Raw genomic sequence first — 16388 nt, 5'->3', positions numbered from 1 at the left:
CTTTACTGGCACGGCTATGAGTCCTCCAGACCAAGACAGGCCTCCTCTGATCTAAGTCTCCTTCTGAGGCCTTCTCCCATTAGCCAGCTGGGAGCTGATGGTACTGTGATCAGCTATACATACATGGAGTGGGGAACCAGGCAGTCTAGATTCACCCCCCATTCCCCCATAACTCCACCCCTCACCCTCCATCTTCCAGCCGGCTCCAACCCCCAACCCCTACCCCTGGTGGTGTCTAGATTTACCCATGGGAGACGCAGAGGGAGGGAGGCAGACAGGCAGCAAGGTCAAGTATTTAAGCCAGACCTTGGCTGCTGCCGTCCCCAGAAACATTAGGGGCTTGTGATGTAGGAACTGGGCCTCCCCTTGCCCTTCCTCCCTCTGCCAGTGTCCTCCTACCCCACCCTAGCCTTGGCCTGTGTCCAGCTCACTGTGGGAATCTGGGCAAGCCACCTGCCCTTCTCCTCTGGGCCTCGATATCCTCATCACTCTCGGGACCCCCCAGATTGACGGATCCTTCTTCAGCTAAGGATGATGCTCTCCTGATACCCGATCTGTGTAGCTCTCATCTCTGTCCTACCCTGTAAGCTGGTACTATGGAGACCATAGACAAGGGGGCTGCTCCTGACGAGCACAGGAGTGGGCCCAGGAGGGGATCTCTGCCCTGAGTACTGAGTACCCACAAGGACAGTGGCCATCGTCTTCCACGGGGGCTTCCACGTAGTAAGCACCTACTACGCATGGAGCATGGGGTAAGCCAGGGAGCGGTGGATGGGCTGCAAAGGGCCTTGCCAACTCCAAGCGGGACCTGCCTGTGGTCCAGCTGCCCTCTGCCTGTCCCGTGGTGATTGGGAGTCACTGTTCCCTGAAGCCTCCCCTGACTTCTTCACATGGGTCAGGGCTTCCTAGGCTGCCTGAAGGCTCCCTCGTTCTTGTCTCACTCTAGACCTTGCTGCCTACCCTTCAAGGCTGCGTGCCTGGGAGAGGCAGCGGCAGGAGCCCCCTGTCCTTGGCTGGACCTCCAGGCTCACACATACCAAGTGCACCTACACAGGTGCCTGAAGGCTAAGCTGGTTGGCTTTGGAAGCTGGAGTAACTTCCATATGGTCTGGGACAGGGCCCCCAGATGGGCCTGGCTTGCTGGTGGCATAAGGCAAAGGCCATCCCACACATCCTCCTGTGGCTTTCACAAGGAATTGCCCCAGCCCAGGAGCTGATTCCAAGTTCTGCCCTTAGGGGAGATGGGGAGGTGGGGTCCAGGAACTCATGGGACTATGTTATTTAATTTGGGGGGGGGGCAGGGCCTAGGGTTCAGTGTCTTCCAGAGCCACCCAGGTGAGCCAAGGTAGAGAAACCTGGCTGTAGGGGATAGGAAAGTAAACATAGGACCCCTCCCCTTCTTGGCCCCTGCCTAGCAAGCCGACTGAGGCTTCTAGGCAGGGGGGTAGGGGCTGACATACCGGTTCTGGGGAGTCTCCTGGTTGTGGTCCCTGTAGAAGCCATCTTTTCCCAGAAGCCTCTGCACATGGCCAATGGCCAGAGTCTGTGGCCTGTCTCAGAGAGATCACCAAGCCTCCTCAGCTGGCTGCCCCACTCCTTCCTGACTGCTCCTCTGCATTGACACTTTCTCTTGCCTCATCTACCCTGCTGACCACGCCACAGCCTGCCCATGTTTGAGGACCCACCTCCTGTGTCCTGACCGCCCCTTCCCACCCAAGTCCTCTTAGCTGTGTGACGGGCCTGCTCTCCGGGAGCTCACCATCTCTGAGGGAGACCGTCAGTAAAGAAGAAATGGAAGCAAGGCTGACTAAATCATAACTATGCTTGGCTGGTGCTCCAAGCAGCACCGGGGGGGGGGGGGAAGAGACACTGCCTGTGGTAGTGGTGGGGGAGGTAGGGCAGGGCTCATTCTCCCGATGGAGTTCTGACAGGCCTTCTCAGGGTCCCTGCCATTCCCATGGTCCTGGGCCTCCCCCAGGCAGGGCTGTGGAGGCCTGGGGAAAGCACTCAGACTTACTTTCCTCTGAGAGAAGGCCACTGATGGGGGGACGAGGACAAGGAGCAGGGGTGTGGGAGGGCAGGGGCTTGCCCATATGGATCCAGCCCCAGTTTCTGAAGCTCCAGGCAGGCTCCATCCCTGCCCTGCTGACCTGTTCCTGGTGCACCCCTGACAGTGCCTCCTAGCACCCAGGACACCCTGGGCTATGCATAGCTCCTGACTGGGCCCTGCGGCCCTGCGTTCCCTGGCACAGAGCAGCTGCAGGGGGTGACAAGGAACAATCCCAGAGGCCGTTAAGCTGGGTGATTTACGTGGTTCCTGAGCCAGCGCCGGGGGAAATAAATTTCACAGGTGATTTCCAGATTGGTGGCGTATGGAGGCCATTACTCTAACATGGAGGAGGGTGGGGACTCCATGGGACTTCCAGAGGGACCCAGAGCCATGGGCTCTGCTGGCCTTGCTGCGCCTGCCTGCTGCCTGCTAGAAAACCTAGTCCGGGGGATGGGGATTGAGGAGGGGAGGAGCTGTGGGTCATAAAGAGTGTCCCATATATGGCCTTGTTCGAGCTTTTTGTGCCCCAGTTTCCTAATCTTTAAAGTGGGACCGTATTTCCTGTATTTTGTACTCATGAGGATGGAACACCCAGTCTCTTAGCCAACACTTTTTGAGCACCTGCTATGTGCCTGGCCACAAGAGAGGGTGTTTTAGTGACAATATCTGTGTCAAAAATGTCAGGAAAATTGTGAGTGCTTTGCACTTGTGGGCGCCTCTGGCTGGAGTGGCAGCAGGAAGGCCTTACTGCTGGAGCCTTCATCTAGCCCGTGCACATAATAATACTATCCCCAACCTCTGATGTACATCGGGCTGAGGCTTAGGGCTCTTTGCTGCCCCTGGCCAGAGGGCTGGGGGGGGGTGTCCAGGTCACAAGTTACAAAGTATGGGGCAGTGTTGGGATGCCCAGGGCAGAAGCTCTGCACAGGGCCCAGTTGTAATGGGCGCCGGTTAGTCCAGAGTGAATGAGTCAATGGAATTTGTTCCTGGGAGACTGAGCACTTCCCCACCAGTCTGTTCCCCTTTCTCCCCTGCCTGGAGGGCCCACCTTCCCTGGGTGCTTCCACACCCATGCAGCCGAGGACCTACCTTTCCCAGAGGAAGAGCACGCAGCGGGGGGGGGGGGGGGGGGGGGCGAGCGCTAGGCACCTCTCCCAGCAGGGCAAGTAATAGGTGACCTTGTGTTAAACAAAATTTACAGAGTTGGTGGGCAGCCACTCTGAGCCCTCCGCATCTGAGAAATGGGGAGAGGCAGCCCGCCCGCCCCTTTCTCTTGGGTGCCTGTGTAAACATAGGGCAGATACCCTGGCAGGGGTGGCCCGCAAGTCAGCGCAAGGGGGAAACACAAGGGCCCTCTCTCCTCATCTCCCCGCCGTCAGGAGCCCACCACCCTCCCCTCTTTGGCACGTGGAGGTGCTCCCCGTGTACTTGAGGTTGGAATTCTGCAGGACTCCCTGTGGGAGAGCACCCTGCTTTGGTGGCCACGGTCGGTCTTTGTGTTCACAGGACATCGCTGTGGGCGGGGCTCACCTTGCTGCTGGGCTTTGCACGCGCTACACCCTCTGTCTGGAGCCCACCAGCTCTGCAGTGCTACCTTCGCGTGGCCAGACCCCTTGGCCTGCATGCCACCCCGCAAGGCTCACCAGACTCCTTTTCCCTCGGGTCTGAATCAGATCAGATGTCTGCTCTGCCTGAATTCGAAGTTCCTGAGGGCAGACCCACATCTGCCCTGACCACCACTGTATCCCTTCCGGGTGCACAGCCTGCAGCCTGGCCCAATAACCATATGAATGAATGAATGAATGAATGAATGAATGAATGAATGAATGAATAGTGAGCAAGCTAGCGGGGAATTCGTAGAAGGTTGGCAACACCTGCTGAGTATTTTGTAGGTGATAAGCCCTGCTGGGTTTGCCTGTCCTCAGGCCAGCCCCGAGGACAGCTCAGGCTCACCAGGCGGAGTGGCTCCTCTTGGCCTGGCCACCTCCCTGGGGCTCCTCCACTGAGGTGGCCCCTGAACCCCCTCCTTGCTGCCGCTATGGATCCTGCACAGTACAGCCCGCAGACGGGATTTGCATTGCTAACGGATTCACCGCAGAGCACCTGAGAGTAACCAGCCCAAAGCGTGTCAAGGCGGGTTGAGCACTCACATTCGATTTACATACAGCTTCGAGGCTCTGAGAAGCCAGGCACGAGCGAGAAGCAAATCCCAGAGGAAGTGGGCATTGCCCCCGCAACTTAGTGCAGGCTCCCTAAGGTGGGATTGGAGGGGGCTTGGACTCCTCACTGCCGAGACCGCATGCCTACAGTAGTACAGCTCTGGTGGGGTGTAAGGAAGAACGTCCCAATGGCACCCAGCTGTGGCTTGCTTGGGGAGGCATAGGGGCCCGGGTGTAAGGGTGGGCCCCTTCTCAAAGCTGGGAAAGGTCATAAATGAAGGGTGACCCTGATATATCTGCACCCGATTTCCTACTTTAAATCTTGGCCATTGGCAACCACCTTGGGATTAGGGAGGCCCTGGAAGATGGGGCCTGGGCCCCGGAGCCATACTTTGCTGGATTCAGATTCCGGTTCGGCATGGACTGGCCGCGTGGCCTTGGGTGCCTTGCTTCACCCCCTGAGCCTTAGAGTCTTCATCCGTGAAACAGGCCTGCATGGGTCTGCACCTGGCCAAGGGTGCTGTGTGACGTCAGTGGGAATTGCACACAGAGCACCCAGCATACAGTAGGCGCTCCACATCATTGGTCCTTTCCTTGGTGCTATGCCATCTGCGGAAGTTGGAGGCCCTTTCCCAGCCCTGCCCTGCAGCCTCTCTCCCACTGCTAAGGTAGGTGAACAGGGCAGGCGCCAGTCAGGTGAGGGGAGGATGTTTGGATAAATCTATCCCTAGGCACTTCCAGAAGACTCTTCTTTGCCAGACTGCAAACTAAGTTCTGCAGGGAGCTTGGTGAGGGGACCAGGCTATGGTCCCAATGTAAGGCAAGGTTCCAAAAGGTAGGGTAAGGACTATGGGTTTGAGAGGGGGTAGGGGAAATCCAGGAAGACTTTCTGGTAGGGGTGATTCGGTAGAGGTGAGTCAATGCCAGAGAACAAAGCTGGCCACAATAGGTTGAATTCTGGTCTTTGCCCACCTCTTCTCTGTACCTCGGTGTCCTCCGGGGCCCTGCCAGCTTCCACAGAGGGATGTCTGCCCTGAGGAGGAACTGAGGACCCTGAGCCGGGGGGGTCTCTGTTCTCCTGAAGGCAGGAGGCCATGTCAAGGATGCACACAGAGGACAGCTATTTGTGGCTCAGTGAGGATTTGACTCATGCTGGGGGGCGGGGAGGATGTGCAGGAGGGGCGATGGGGACGTGTGAATCATAGAATCTGACGGAGTAGTTGGTGACACACGGATAGAGCCTGTATTGCCACCTCTAGTCAGGCTTCAGCTACTGGTGAGGGGCAGGGACAGGCGACTGGAGCTCCTGGCTCGTCCCTGACTTACCTGTGACCTCTACAGGTACCTCAGCCCTGCTGTGCCCCTCGCGAGACCAGGCTTGGGCATGGCTCCCCCATCGCAGCACAGGGCTGGGCACAGGCTGCGTCGATATATCTACCCTCCTAAGAGTCACCTGTGCTAAACCTTAGTTTACCCATTTGCTACAGGGGCCTGGGTAGGGGTTACCTTCCCATTGTGCCTGACTCCCTGGGGAATATGCTGGGGTGAGAAGCAGGTGCTACATAGCCAAAAATGGCTATGATCTGTACCAGGAACTAGGGCAGGTGGCTCCTGGCCTGGGAGCAGACGGTGGATCCTGGGCAGAGTGACTGGCAGGTACCTGGTGTCCTTGGCCCAGACCCTTTGCTTTGCTCCGGGGAGACCTCAGCTGGTTCATGAACTCCTCTTGCTCATTGCTTTGTCCCAGCTCTAGACTCCTGGGAAATTCACAAACAGTGACACCTGGGGGTTGGTACCTTTTGGAGACCCATGATCCTCGCCCACCACGGGAGCCAAGGTGGAGGGTGCAGTTTGAAAACCACAACTCCATCTGTCCACAGATAGGAAACTGAGGCACACAGACGGGAGCGGGTGAGCCTGAGCAAAGCCCATGGACTCAGGCCCCAGGAAGCAGAATCCAAGCGTGCAGGAGAAGGCACCAGGGGGCAGGGGTAGGCGGAGGTGCCGGCCTGCCCCCAGATGGGACAGGGAGACAGAGATATGTGGAAGACAGCCCAGGCCTGGATTCCTCCTTCTCTGCACTTTCTTGCTTCCTGGAAAAATTGGCTGCTCCAGCACCTGGCCCTTCTGGGAGAGCCATGAATTATGCACAGAAGCCACAGACCTGGGCAGGCCCATCATAAATGAGCTTTAATAATTCATACGGAGAGAAGCCAGGGAAAGGGAGGGCCTCCTGGGCCAGCCCCGGGGCAGCCACTGCACTTCAGGCCCTCTGCAGGCTTCTGCTGCCCCGGCCACCTGCCTGCTCCTGCGCTGGCCTCACGCAAGCTGGGGCAGGATGGTGGGGAGGTCACCGACTCCGGGGAGGTGCCACCACTCAGCAAACAGGCGTTCTCCCCACCGAAGAACAGGAGGCCCCCCTCCCGGGGCTCCTCGCCCAGAGCAGAGGCAGAGAGTAGACAAAAGAGTGGAGGTCTGCTGGAATGCTAGCTGAAACAGTAACCCAGGGGGCATGTGGAGATCGATTGCTGCTGGGGGGACCAATGGAAAGTGGGGTGGGGAAGCGGATTTCACCAAGCAGGTGAGGCGTATGCAGAGACCTGAAGGTGGTGAGAGAGGGGCCTCCTGGACTTCTGAGGAAGGAGCAGTCCAGACAGAGGGAACAGCATGTGCGAAGGCCTGTGCACAGAGTACAGGAATGTATTCAAGCCCCAGTGAGGAGGCCAGTGTGGTCTGAGGAGCAAGGGCAAGGATGCCATTGGGACCGTGGCCACTGGTGGACTTTGCCCTTCCTGCAGTGGCCTGGAGCTGCAGCATGGTGTTGACAGGGGAAGGACACACTTCCAACAGGACAGTCCAGCTTTGCATGCATGTGAACAGACTAGGGGAGGTGGTGTGAGGGCAGAAGCTGGCAACTGCATGGTTGCGGCCCCGGGCAGGCTGTGGGCTAGGGAGGTGGTAGGCAGTGGGCATCGGGTGCAGCCGACAGGACTTGCTGATAGAGAAAAAGCGGGTTCCGGTTACCCTGAGGCTTTGGGCCTGAACTGCCCAACTGGGGGACCTGCCATTGGCTGAGCCAGGGGAGGAGGCCAGTGAGGGAGAGAAGGGAGAGTGAGGCTCCAGAGGGAGGTCAGGGTCTCAGTTTGGGATCCGTTCAGTTTGAGAGGCCTGTTAGACATCCGAGTGGCCATGGCACGCCAGCACCTGGGCATTTGAGACTGGGGTCCTGAGGAGAGGAGTGTGTCATCCTGATGGGTATTCATTAGCTGTGTGACCTTGGCCACATCACTCAATTGCTCTGTGCCTCAGTCTTCCCCTCTGAGGAGTGGGGATGAAGGTCAGACTGCCATGAAGGTGAACTGAGGCAGTGCAGTGAGAGCCCTGGTCTGTCGCTGCTGTGACGCCCGACTCACAGGCGCAGGCCCCGGGCAGGAAGACCCCAGTTAGAGCCCTTGGGAAATAAATCCCCAAATGGCCTGTGGAGGCCTCGGGCCATCCCTCCTTGGGTAAAAAGAGATCTGGAGAGGCCAGGCACAGCACTGGGTGTGGGCCACAGGGCAGGGCCTTGTACACAACAGGAGCTGGGGGAGAGATGGCCCAGGGCCCCTCCCCACCCTTCAAGCTGAGCTCTGGCCTGGATCCCCACTCCTCCCCTGCTGCTGCGTGACTTCTCCAGCCACTCTCCTGGTACTGCAAGGGCTGCTCCCATGGAAGCTGGAGCAGTTCCCCTTAAGGGCTTCTCCCTGCTACTAGAAAACCCCAGACCATGCGTGGTGAGGAGGGTCCTGCTGTGGAGCTGCTCAGGGACCCCCGTGGCTTTGGGTGTGACAACCACTTCCCTTTCTAGACGAGTTACCAGAGGCCCAGAGAAATGAAAGGATGTTACCAAGGTCACACAACTAACCATGGCAGAAACAGAAGTCAGGCTCAGGAGACCCTCCATGCTACTGGGGGGAAACCTCTTTCCCCCATCTCAGCCAGCACATCCCTGGCTGAGCCTCGCCTCATCTAAGGGTCCTTCCTGACTGCTGGTGCCCCTGTGGACCCTTAATCCTGCACTGATTGTGGGGAATGAGGCCGAGGTCTACAACCATTTGCTGGGTGAGTCTGGACCCCCTCCATCCCTCTCTGGGCCAAGTGGGCTGCCTGGCTCTCCCAGCCGTGGGCCATGCTGCTCCCTGGCTCTAGGTCTCTCCTGCCCTCCCCCCATCAAGCTGTTAGGAGTAAATACTGGGCTGGACCCAGCGCCCTAATTAAAGCTGGATGATTGTTCACTGTTAGTCTGAGGGGGGGAGGCACAGTCTCGCTGCCACCACTGCCTCTTAGCCGAGAGCCAACTAGAAGGAAAAGCTTTTTCCCGGGGAAAGATAGGGAAGGGACAGCCCGTAATTAATAACCTCATTAAGGAGCAGTATTTGGGCAGGGTCCCAAGACACACGTAGTTGAGGCCGATGGATTTGGACTAATTCGAGCTTCGGCAGCATCAGCCCCTCCCCAGCTCCCCAGGGTCTCTGAGAATTGCTTGCGATAAGTGGACTGTCTGTCCCTATGTACGTGGGATGGGGGATTGGGGGGGTGAGGAGGATGACATGGGAGGGTAGGTACCACATTGCTCATGCTGTAGGGGTTTCTTTAGCTGAATTACAAATCAGTTGAAGATGGGCCAGTCCTTTGAGTCCTGTGCCTCAGTTTACCTGTTGAAGGCGTGGGTGGCTAGCTGGGGAGCCTCATTCCACCCTACGTCAGCTGAGCCAGGATGCTCTCCACTCACCCTGTGCTGACTGCCTCCACATCTGTCGGCACTCTCCTGTCCTTGGCCAGGAGTGGCTGGACCCAGTTGGCCTCTCAGGAGCAAATGACCTTGGCTAGACTTTTGCCCTCTGCCGTCCTCGGGAGGCTGTGATCAAATCAGGGTGGGGGGTGAGACCCTGGGCTTTGAGCCCTGAAAGAGAACCCGAGGCCCAAGCGTCTTCTCTCCTGAGTGGACAAGGGAAGGATGCTCTGATCATGGAGGCCCTGCCCTTCCCGAGGGGTTGCGCCTGTGTCAGGGTCTCTGAGGCCGTGCAGGAAGGGGTTGCAGCCCACCCGGAGGCCTCAGTCTAAGGAAGACACATGGCCATCCCCCGCTTAGTGAGCTGAAGGTCCGAGGAAGAAGATTGGACTGTGGGTCCATGCACATGAGTGTGTGGGGCTGTGGTTTCCACCTGCCTCTTTGGGTCCTAAGAGATAGACAAGTGGTGAGCTTTATCTCCATTCTCCAGGTGGGAAAACTGAAGCCTAGAAGCACACGTCTGGTTCAAGGCCTCAGAAGAGCCAGGACTGGAGCCTGTTACTCAGTCTGGTAGTGAGGGACATCCACCCAAGCAGTCAGGGAGGACTCCCCGGTGGAGGTGGCTCTGGAGATGCCACAGTCCTGGGGTGCAACCTTGAGCTTCCCGCCATTCGCAGCGTGGCTGTGGTCTAGGGGGAGGGCTGAGCACGGCCAGGGTGCTGCTTCAGCAGGGGACACAGTTGCTCTCTGAGCTTTGGGAGGCTGCGGGGAACGAACGCCCTCTCCGGGCCCACTCACCAGTCATCTTCCCCTGGGCTGGGGTCAGCCTGATGCAGGCCCTCTAGCCCAGCTCTCTTGGGTTCTCTTCAGGTCTGTGTCTCTCCGTCTGTCTGTCCCTTACCACCCTTCTCCTGCCCAATCTTTTCTTCTTTCCTCTTCAGAAGACTGTGAAGGCACCAAGGTGGGAGGTGGCAGGCCAGCTGAAATATAATCAGAATAATTAAATAGCAATTTATTTTAAATTATTGCCTCCCCCAGAGCCAGGAGAATAATTGGCCAGCCTGTCACGAGAGAAGCAGGAGACCTGTGGGCTGCCACTACTGCCAGGCTTGGCTCACATGCCCTGAGCCGCAAATGGCCCCCCCACACCCCTCACCCCAGCCTCATCCTGTTTTGCCATCCACCCCTCCTGCTTCACCTGCTGCTCCACCCCTGCTCCCCTCGCCCCCTACCTGCCCCGTTGTGATGGCTGCTCTGCTGAGCTAGTGGGAGGACAGTAGATTGCTCACAGGTTCCCAGGGGAACCAGGTTGATCCAGGCACTCTGCCTGGTGGAGGCAGCCCACAGCCGGGCTTTGATGGCAGAATGCCTCCACAGTGGCAAAGGGGCCTTCAGAGGCAGAGGTTGGGAGTCCTGAGGCCCCACTAGGCCTTGGCCTCCCTGGATCAGACCTGGTCTGCTCTGGAACAAAACCCGCCTCCTTCCCTTCGTGCCGGTCCTTGGGGTCCTGTGGGGTCTGGCTGCCCACACCCACCCATGCCCTCGCAGGGGTAAACCTGCCGTGTCACCTGTCTCTGGTTTTTTGATTTGTTTAATTATAGATGAGTTTTCTGCATAATTTATTCCAAAAGCCTGGATTATACTGTACAATTAAATCACATTCTGATCAACAACTTCGCGTATAAAATTAACAACTGGCAACAGTTTCATCTGTGCCGCTGCATCTGCACGCAGGCTCTCTCCCTCTCCCCCTCCTCCCCCTCCNTCCCCCTCCCCCTTCTCCCCTCCTCCTGCTGGGCCCCTCCCCTCTGGGGGAGCCTGTGCAGCTGGCCTTGAGCTCCAGGCCCCACAGCGCGCTCTATAATTTGGCCAGGGCCTCCCCAGGTTCGAGCTGGGCACTAGGTGGTTCTGCCTGCTGAAGGGGTTCTCAGTCCCAGTTCCTCACCCCACGTGGGGGTGACCTCACTGCCTTGCCTGATAATGACACAGCCGCTTATCTCACATACTCCTCTTGGTTCTGAAGCTGGCCCTGGAGAGCAAGGCCTGGCATCCTGCAGCTCCTTGGGCCCTCTTCCCCCTGGGCTGCCCTCCGTCTGCCAGGCCCGGGATGAGTGCCCCTCTGCCCTGTGCCCACTCCCTGCCTCTCTCAGCCTTTCCGGGAATCCTTTCAGCACTCCCTCCCCCCGTGCCCCTCTCCCCAAGTGTGGGCATTCATGGGAGCTTTCCTGAGCACTGGGGCGCTGTATCGGGTGCTCTTGTAGCCCCCAGGAGGGCCTGGAAAATATGCATCAAGGTGGCTGTGTGGATCTGGCCACTGAAGCTTTTCAGCCAGTCATTCCCCCTATTTACAGACAGGAATGCCGAGATTTGAAGGGAGCTCAACTCCCTGAGGTCAAGGTCACACAGGCGCCTGTGCCTGAGGCTTCCTAGAAGCCTCCTGGTTCTGGAAGGGTGGGGTCAGGGAGCTGCTGGAGCCAGGAGGATGGGTCTGGCTTCCCTGCAAGTACATGGCCCTGCAGCCATCCTTCCAGGGGCCTCCGTTTTCTTATTCGTGGGATGGGGGCCCAGTGCCTGCACCTCCCTGGGTTCAAGCACACAGAGGACACAGAGATACAAGGATCTGTGCTGCCTCTCCTGCCTACAGCAGTCATCCTGAGGGCTGCAGCCCCTGGCTGCACGTGCCTCCTCCCAGACACTCTCTCTCCTCCCTGTCTTGCTAATTTGGCACTTAGAGACACTTGGAGATAAGCAGTGTCATCTCCGTGAAGAGCATGGAAAATCACAGGGATGTAGGGAACCAGCAGGTGGGCCTGCCCTGTTGGGAGGGTGACCCATGGGCAACACTGTCTGACCAGGTGGGTATTGTGGAGCTGGGCACCCGGACCCCGGCTGATGGGACCCCAGGCAAGATTTGGTCAGCGTGCCTCTGAGCCAGTGGGGCCATGGATCCTGATACGTTCCCCGTACTTCCAAAGCCCTCATGCCATTCTGCCACAGCGAGTGGGACCATGCCTGGCCAGGTTAGCCTCGGCTTGGTGGGTGGTTTCTCCAGCCCTCAGACAGGAGCTCTGGAGGTGCACAGTCGACTCCCAGCCTCCTTGGTCCCATGGTGTCACGTCTTGGAGCCAGCATTGATACGCCAGCCAAGGCCTCGAACCCATAGAATCTCATCTCTGTGACAGTGAAATGATTTATCTATCATGTTCTCTTCAACACTGGGACACACGTACTGCCTTCCTAATTGGGTTTGGCTTAGGTGAGTGATCTGAGTAACTTGTTTTCCCTGGCGCTGCTTTGATGCGCAGTGCCGCTGGGGCCTGGGGGTCTGTCTGTCCGTCAGGCCCAGGGCACCAGACCAAGGGCTAGAGCCACCCTCGGCCCTCAGGAGGGTGTGTGTGCCCTGCCCTATCATGGGCAGACTGGTCTCTGTGGCCTACAGCAGAGTCTAGAACTGCTCAGCCTGGGGGTGGAAGTGGGGAGGCCCTGCGTATGTGTACGTGAGTGTGTGTGTGTGTGTGTGTGTGTGTGTGTGTGTGAGAGAGAGAATGGGAGGGAGGAAGGGAGGGAAAGAGTGTGTGTGTGTCTTGGAAAGAATTGGACTTTATCCTGAGATTTGGCTCTTCTAAAATTCTTTTAGTGTTGAAATAGCCTTTTTAGATGAAATGATGGTGATTATAATAATAATGATGTGTTGTCTGAACAAAATGAAAACTTGGCATCCATGTCTCTTCTTCCAATTAATTTTCTTTTACTTATCTGTGAAATCCTAGAACCAGAGACCTATAGATACACTAGAAAAGAGTCAACAGCCTGGGGCCGAATCAGTGGTGTGCTAGTAAATGTTTACAATTCACTCTCCAGGGGGAAAAAAACCGCGATTTGTAGCATTTGCCGATTTCTGTGGTATAAATATTCCCACTATGGCTGATTTCAAGTTCTCCAAGTGACAATACTGAATGCAGAGCTGGGAGGAGATGCACAGTCACTTGGCTCTTGCTGACTGTAGCACATCCGTGCATCAGGCTCCGTGGCTGCCGCGTCTTGGGCGGGTGACCTTGGGCTGGTCAGGTAAAGCCCCTGTGCCTCAGTTTCCTCATCTGTAAATTGGGGATGGTAATGCTTGATGCTTTGTGAGGCTTGAAGCAAGAGAGCAGGTGGCATGCTGGCACCACTCCATGTACATCCTGGGCGCCCTTGTATGTATTAGTCCCAGAAACGATTATGATTGGCATTCGTCCCCTAGACCAGTGAGTGGCTGAGGTCGGGGTCAGGGCCAGGGCAGAGTTAATGGTTCCCTTTGGAGATCAGCTCCTTGACCCCAACCATTTTTGTACCTAGTTGGACACAGCAACCCACCTCAATATTAGCCCCCCTGGGCTCCGTCTCAGGAGCACAAAACAGCCACCTGCCCCGCTGTCCACCCACAGCCACAGCCAAGCAATCAGCACCTGGTACATGGGAGCAGGGGCCAAGCAGGCTTTCCGTTCTGTGCTGGGCTTTGCCCTCCCCTGGCTAGGAGCGGAGCCCTGATTGCCCTTTGTAGCCTGGTCTGCAGCCTGGCCTCCTCCTGGTCATGGGGTTAGCTTTTTGCCTGTGGTGGGAAATGGAGGTGGGCATCAGGCTGTGGCTCAGCCAGCAGCAAGCTGAAGTTAATACCTATTTCTTTTGATGTTGATTTTTTTTTCCCATCACGGTCCTGACATTCAGCTTGGCAAATTGCAATTAGTGATCCGCCCGCCTCCTGCTCCAAGTTCCCATGCCAACCGACCCGGGCACACACAATGGCACAGACCCAGCCCCCCAGCCACAGGCCTGAGGATGGATGTGGGGCAGAGGGCTGGGGTGGAGGCTCGAGCTCTTCTCACCCAGGGAGCGAGCAGAGTCCTGGCCCTGAGTGGCACTGGAGAAGGTGGGGGAAGTGTTAGGGCCAGATGCCATCTCCTGGATCCTGTGGTTTCTGGGGTACTCCTCCAGAGACTGGGGGGGAGTGGGCATCACCCCACCCCTCCCTTGCCCTATGGGCTGTGCTTAACCCGTGGTGTATTTCAGTCTTTGTGGTGACTGTCCTATGAGCCCTCCCTGGAATGGCCTTGTTCTGCATGTGGTGCAATGAGGAAGTTGAGGTGCTTCTTCAGATGCGTTAGGACAGTGGCCCTTGGTCGCAGCAGCGAACCCTTTTGGAAGTGTGGAGAACATCTCCCTGGCAGGCCCCTGGCAAGGACTGGTATGGTTTTGCTCACCTGATCTGGCACTGCCTGAAGGAAGGGTCACAGATTAGAACGGGGACCGAGCCTCTCCGCAGATGCCATTCCAGTTCGTGGGTGTGGGCTGACAATACTGGGTTATGAGGCCACCTGTCCCTCCTGTCCACTCACAGCTATTCCGGAGCAACACCCTTGACCGCCTGTCCTCATGTGTCCTTCTCATACCCTACGAGGCGGCCCCAAACAATCCCCACTTTCTGGAGGAGAAAACTGAGACACAGATGGGTCAGAGTGGGTTCAGAGGAACACCAGTGTGAAGGAGACCTGCATAGGCTGGTGGCACGGGTGACGGACTCGTGGGGCTTGCCAGCCCTCGGATGGTCTGACCTGGACCTGTGGGTGGGCAGTTGACGCAGGGCATGCAGCCATGAGCTTCAGGTAGCATCTGTGTGCTGGCAGGGGAGGGCCGCCTGCACCGGAAGCTTTCCAGGTCCACTTCTCAGATGAGGCCCACAGGGGCAGGAACCTGCCACCAGCTACACGATGACAGTGGTGATGGTAGTGACTCACATTCCTTCCCCTTCCTCAGGCCTCACCCAGCCTTGGGGACAGGAGGCTCTGAGATCCAGCAGCCCCCACGTGGCTCACTCGCCTCTCCCTCTTCCCTGGTGTCCAGAGTCCCCATGTTCAGAGCAGCAACATCAAGGGCTGGCTCTTCATGGTGGAAAATAGTCTCCCTGCAGGCTTCTTGGAGCTGCCGGGCTCCCTCGGTGCATTTAAACTACAATCCACTGTCCTCCCTGGCTGCCCAGCAGTACGTGAGCAGAGCCTGGGCCGCCAGGTCTGCGCTTCAAAGGGACTCACGGGCTTACTCCGGTTCCGAGCCTCTGTTTCTTCGCCAGTGAAATCGGGCTCTGAAGGAGTGGCTGCTAACGGTCACGCCCCAGGTCACTCGGCGCTGGGCTGTCCCGGCACTGGGGAGGGGGGCCCTCCTGACACCTGTCTCCTCTCTGCACACAGGATGCAGCACTGGGCCCGGCGCCTGGAGCAGGAGATCGATGGCGTGATGCGGATCTTCGGGGGTGTCCAGCAGCTCCGTGAGGTAAGCCCGGTGCCCTTGGCTTTTCTGTTCAGGGACCCTCTTCTGAGTGGGAATGGGGGACGGGCTTCAGAAATAAGGAGTGAGGTTAGGCGTGGGGGGACACTGCTGGGCCCATCGGGGCAGGTGGGGAAATGACTCGAAAAACAGCCACTCCTCCAGGCCTTGGCCTGCTCTTTCTGGTGCTGAGCACTATCCGGTGAGCTCTGATGTTGGGGTGTTGGGCTTTCAGGTTTAAAAAAAAAATTTATTTGGGGCGCCTGGGTGGCACAGCGGTTAAGCGTCTGCCTTCGGCTCAGGGCGTGATCCCCGCGTGATGGGATCGAGCCCCACATCAGGCTCCTCTGCTATGAGCCTGCTTCTTCCTCTCCCACTCCCCCCGCTTGTGTTCCCTCTCTCGCTGTCTCTACCTCTGTCAAATAAATGAATAAAATCTTTAAAAAAAATTATTTATTTATTTGAGAAAGAGAGAGAGAAGGCAAGCAGGGGGGAGGAGCAGAGGGGGAGGGACAAGCAGACTCTGCATTGAGTGCGGAGCCAGACGCGGGGCTCGATCCCACGACCCCGAGATCATGGCCTGAGCCGAGAGCAAGTGTCGGATGCCTAACTGACTGAACCACTCGGGCACCCCAGGCTTTCAGGTTTTAAGTGAGTGAGGTCTGTGTTTGAGGAAGCCGGGGGGGTGGCAGGGGGCACGCAGACCCTGGAGGGTGTGCACAGAGGCTGAGGGACCGTCAATGCGATGAGTGGGGCAGCCAGGCCCACAACAGTGGAGCACAGCACCGCCGCTCTGGGCGTTGGAGCAGGGGTTGAAAGCCTGTGCTTGGCGAGTTGAGGGATCAGGGCAGGAGGGGTGATTGATTAGGCGCGGGCGACCACATTCATCCTCGGAGATTATGTTAATGTTTGAAATAGTGATGTGAAGAGCAGGCCATCCGTCACCCCCAGAAGGCTGCGCAATGTGTCGCTGTCAGGTTCCTGAGCCGTCGCTCTTTATGTGGAAATGCAGAGGCTTGGAGAGCTGAGCCCTCGGAGTGCTTGGGTGGGACTCCCAGGGACCTGTGGGGACTTTGAGGAGCTCTTGCTGGAGGCTTGGGCCAGGACG

General features: G+C 57.7%; 1 protein-coding gene across 1 annotated transcript in view; it reads left to right on the top strand.

Moving 5' to 3' along the window:
• Positions 1–8147: 8147 nt before the first annotated feature.
• CACNA2D2 (calcium voltage-gated channel auxiliary subunit alpha2delta 2) overlaps positions 8148–16388 on the top strand; it is a 121011-nt gene continuing 112770 nt past the window's right edge. Inside the window, exons 1-2 of the mRNA XM_034658376.1 lie at positions 8148–8310; positions 15205–15286. Coding sequence (XP_034514267.1) covers positions 15206–15286 — 81 coding nt within the window. The 5' untranslated portion in view covers positions 8148–8310; position 15205. The remainder of the gene's footprint in view (positions 8311–15204; positions 15287–16388) is intronic.

This window comes from Ailuropoda melanoleuca, chromosome 4 (genome assembly GCF_002007445.2).
Source record: "Ailuropoda melanoleuca isolate Jingjing chromosome 4, ASM200744v2, whole genome shotgun sequence".
Taxonomy (NCBI): domain Eukaryota; kingdom Metazoa; phylum Chordata; class Mammalia; order Carnivora; family Ursidae; genus Ailuropoda; species Ailuropoda melanoleuca.
The sequence above is the reverse complement of the archived record's forward strand: the minus strand, read 5'-3'. Positions and strand labels throughout refer to the sequence as shown.